General features: G+C 35.5%; 1 protein-coding gene across 1 annotated transcript in view; it reads left to right on the forward strand.

The window, feature by feature from the left end:
- The window catches only part of LOC101859337 (myb-like protein X), a 6143-nt gene extending 2812 nt beyond the window's left edge, over positions 1-3331 (forward strand). The window contains exon 3 of the mRNA XM_005101238.3: positions 664-3331. Coding sequence (XP_005101295.2) covers positions 664-1801 — 1138 coding nt within the window. The 3' untranslated portion in view covers positions 1802-3331. The remainder of the gene's footprint in view (positions 1-663) is intronic.
- Positions 3332-4216: the final 885 nt, after the last annotated feature.

Below are 4216 nucleotides of genomic sequence, written 5' to 3' on the forward strand. Positions count from 1 at the left end.
CTGATGAGAAAGATAGTAAAGAAGGTGGAAAGAAATCTGATGAGAAAGATAGTAAAGAAGGTGGAAAGGAATCTGATGAGAAAGATATTAAAGAAGATGGAAAGAAATCGGAATCGGGTGACAGGGATAGTAAAGAGGATCCAAACAAATCTGATGACAAACATAGTAGAAACATTGACAAGAAATCTGATGAGAGAAATAGCAAGCAGAACGAAAAGAAATATTACGATGAAGATAGCCGTGAAGACTCAAACAAATCTGGTAGCAAAGATAGTAAAGAAAATGGGAAAGAATCTGGTGGTAGTAAAGAAGATAAAAGAAAATACGAAGACAAAGAATATAAAGAAAATGTTGAAGAACCAGGTAATAAAGATATTAAGGAAAATTTAAAGAGTGAAGATGACAAAGAGACCACCGGTGATAAAGAAGATGTAATAGGTTCTAATGAGAAAGGTAGTGAGGAAAACATCTCTAGCTCGGACGAAAAAGAAACAAAGACGATATTCAAGAAAATTCACAAGTAAACCCTACATATAGGGATGATAGCAAATTAGATAGTAAGCATACTTCAAAGAAAGGCTCAAAAGAAATAAAAGAAAGCAAGTATGTTTCAAAAGAGCGATCACAAGAAAAAGGAGATAACAAACAAGCTTCACTGTAAAGCTCTGAGGAGAAAGAGAGCAAGCATGATTCAAAAGAAAGCTTTAAAAAACAAGATGAAAGCAAACCTGTTACAAAAGAACAATCACAAGAAAACGAAGATAGCAAACAAGCTTCAAGGGAAAGCGCTAGGGATAAAGAGAGCGAACATGGTTCAAAAGAAAGCTCAAAAGAAAAAGACAAAAGCAAGTATGTTTCAAAAGAAATATCAAGAGAAAAAGAAGATAGCAAGCAAGCCTCGAAAGAAAAATCAAAAGAAAATGAAGACAGCAAACAAGCTTCAAAGGATAGCTCAAAGAGTACAGATAGTAAACAGGATTCAAAAGAGAGTTCAAAAGAGAAACAATATGGTAAAAAGAATTCCAAGGAAATTTCCAAAGAAAAGGACGATAGTGAGCATTCTGCAAAGGAAAGTTTAAAAGACGAAAGAGATAGCAATAATGTTTCCAAAGAAAATTCGAAAGAGAAAAATAGCAAGCATAGTTCAAACGAAAGCTCAAAGAAGAACGACAGCAAATACGGTTCAAAAGAAAGTTCAAAAGAAAAAGAAGGTGGTAAAAAAGCTTCAAAAGAAAACTCAAAAGAAAAAGAAGAAAGCAAGCATGTTTCAAAAGAAAAAACAAACGAAAAAGAAGATAGCAAACAAGCCTCAAAGGAAAGCTCGTGGGAGAAAGATAGTAAACTTGGTTCAAAACAAAGCTCAAAAGAAAAAGACAAAAGCAAGCATGCGTCAAAAGAAAGATCACAAGAAAAAGAAGGTAGCAAACAAGCTTCAAAGGAAAAGTCAAGGGTGAAATATAACAAAAGTGGTTCACAAGAAAAGTCAAAAGAAAATGAAGATAGCAAACAAGTCTCAAAGGAAACCTCGTGGGAGAAAGATAGTAAACTTGATTCAAAACAAAGCTCAAAAGATAAAGGAAATGGCAAAGAAGCTTCAAAAGAAAAATCAAAAGAAAAAGATGAAAGCAGGCATGTTTCAAAAGAAAGATCGAAAGAAAAAGAAAATAGCAAAGAAACTTCAAACGAAAGATCAGAAGAAAAAGAAGATAGCAAACAAGCTTCGAATGAAAGCTCGAGGGAGAAAGATAGTAAACATGGGTCAAAGGAAAGCTCAAATGAGAAAAATAGCAAACGAGGCTGAAAAGCAAGCTTAAAAGAGAAAAAAGATAATAAAATGCGTTCAAAAGAAAGCCCAAAAGAAAAAAACCAAAACAAATGAAACTACATACTTCATATATTACAAACTAAATTCAAACGAAAGTTCTCAAAAGATTTAAAAAATAACCAACAGCCTTCAAAAGGAGACTGGGAAGAGAAAGAATGTAGTAAAATGATTAAAAAGACAGGTCAATTCTCTTTATATAACAAATTCAAAAGAGAAAGGTACAAAACATGGTTTAAGAGGAAGTTTACAAGATAAAGGATAGTGAAAAAAGAAAATGAAGAAAAACATCTCGACTTTAGTTCAAGACAGATGAGTAGTCTTTCATTAAAAGCAAGACAAAATATGCTTTAAGTTCATAATAATAATAACTTCATAACCCTAAAAATGGACGAGCGTCTGATTCCACCGTGCCATGACACATATTATGATACATGTTATGCAACCTTCGTCGAAGGGGGTCTAGGGAACCAGCGTCTGTGGTGTTGCAATTAGAAACTTCCCTGTCGTGCGCAGGAGACCTGCGTTAGATTCCGGTGGGGCAATATCTTTATCCAGTATCTCGGTCTTTGTCTAGCTCTTGGGGCGTTGACCCTCTCGGTAAGGACCCGCCTTGGCAGGCAGGGTTGAAGCCCGCCTCCTGGTGTAAGTAAGTGTATAGATTTAACGCCACTATCAACACCATAAGGCTGGGGTTTTTTTAGAGACGGATCCTCCGAATGTAAAGTTCGTCTCCGATAGGAACGAGCAAAATTTACTGAAAGTTTTAAAAACTCCTCAATACGACTTGAGTTCAAGAACGCATAGTATGGGATTCGAACCGCATTCCAACTGAGCTAACGGAGCGCCCACCCGCCTCCTAAATGATCTAATTTGTGCTGAATGGGACGTAACAACTTACATTTAAAACGTCGACTGTTGCGTAATAGTTTGGCTCTTCTTCATAATTTTTGCATTTAAGAATAGAGAAGATGGCAGATCGAATTCTAAGAATTACATAATATAGTATAGTCCTAATATGTACTCAACTCGTTATGTCCAGCTACGACAATATGGCACACTTTTTACCAGAGCCAAAGTGCAATGTTGTTGTTTATGCATTTTGAATGACCGTTATAAACGTAATTATATCAGCTACGATAATGTTGTCTTGTTATAGATTCAGTAGCAAATGTGTATCTGATTTACGTTATTATTTTAAAATACAAGGTAGTCCAAAAAAACCCACAACTTTACAACATTTTTCTGAATATCCCATACAAAAGATGTTCCTGGATGTTATTTGGAACAGACGTTATTCATTCAAAAGGAATTCGTTTGTTATAAAAATCATAAAGATTTCGGAAAACGAAAACGGCTTAAAGAAAAGAACACCCATGAACGCAAAATATAACAATTAAAAAATCTTTTAAAGAAAAAATCATGAACCGACTGGTTTGCTTTTTCGTTCCTTTTCTTTATAACATTTAATTTTCCGTCCTGGAACATTAAAACAACAATTCAATTCTCTTACTGAATTTCTTATTTTAAATGACCTTGTTGTTTTAGTCATTCTCAGAGCCAATGCTCTATATTATGTCCTCCGTTGAATTTCAAACATTTTTTAAGCGTCGTTCGGGACGTCCAAAGATAAGGACCCGCCAAACCATGAATAGTTAAAACCGCACACACTGTACATTTTTCGTTATAAAGTGTCCTTGAAATATGTGAGGCAGCGTGGTGGAATCAGGCTCTCGTCAAAATAATTAAAGTGAAGAAACTTGCATTTTTCCGCAGGTTTGTAAATTTTTATCAAATTTTTGTTTTTTGGCTCAACACCTTTCATGCCCATTAAATAACTCATTTCTGAGCGGATTTTCTGAAAAACGTTGAATAAAGGCACACAAAAATTAAAATTATCAGTTACCACGGACTCTTAAGCTAAGGAAATAACTAATCTTTGGCCGCCATTTTCTCAATAAATTTACCTCTGAAAACAAGTGACCGCCACCTCCTTCTTTCGCAAATGTCTCGACTTGTATTCAAGATAAATGTATATTTTTTTTCATCCAAATAAAGATAAGTGAACAAGTTTTAAGATGATACCAATAACTCTAAATGCTAAAAAATGACGAGAGCCTGATTCCACCACGTTGCCTCACATATGATAGGGCGTGGGTGGGGTGCCCAATAGATAACGTTTGTGGTGTTTACATATCCTGAAAGGTGACAATGGGCCCTGCCACTGAACCCAACGCCATTGAAGAAATGTTCACGCTTTTCTAGACGACCGAGGAACCGTGAGCACATTGCCATACTCTGATCTATGTCAACCTTACGGACATGAAAATAATACTATCAAAGGTGACGATCTATCTTGAGAAAGCGGATCGTTGAGGTGTAGGAAAGACAGAC

The sequence above is a fragment of the Aplysia californica genome, unplaced genomic scaffold (assembly GCF_000002075.1).
Source record: "Aplysia californica isolate F4 #8 unplaced genomic scaffold, AplCal3.0 scaffold00275, whole genome shotgun sequence".
In the NCBI taxonomy this organism is placed as follows: domain Eukaryota; kingdom Metazoa; phylum Mollusca; class Gastropoda; order Aplysiida; family Aplysiidae; genus Aplysia; species Aplysia californica.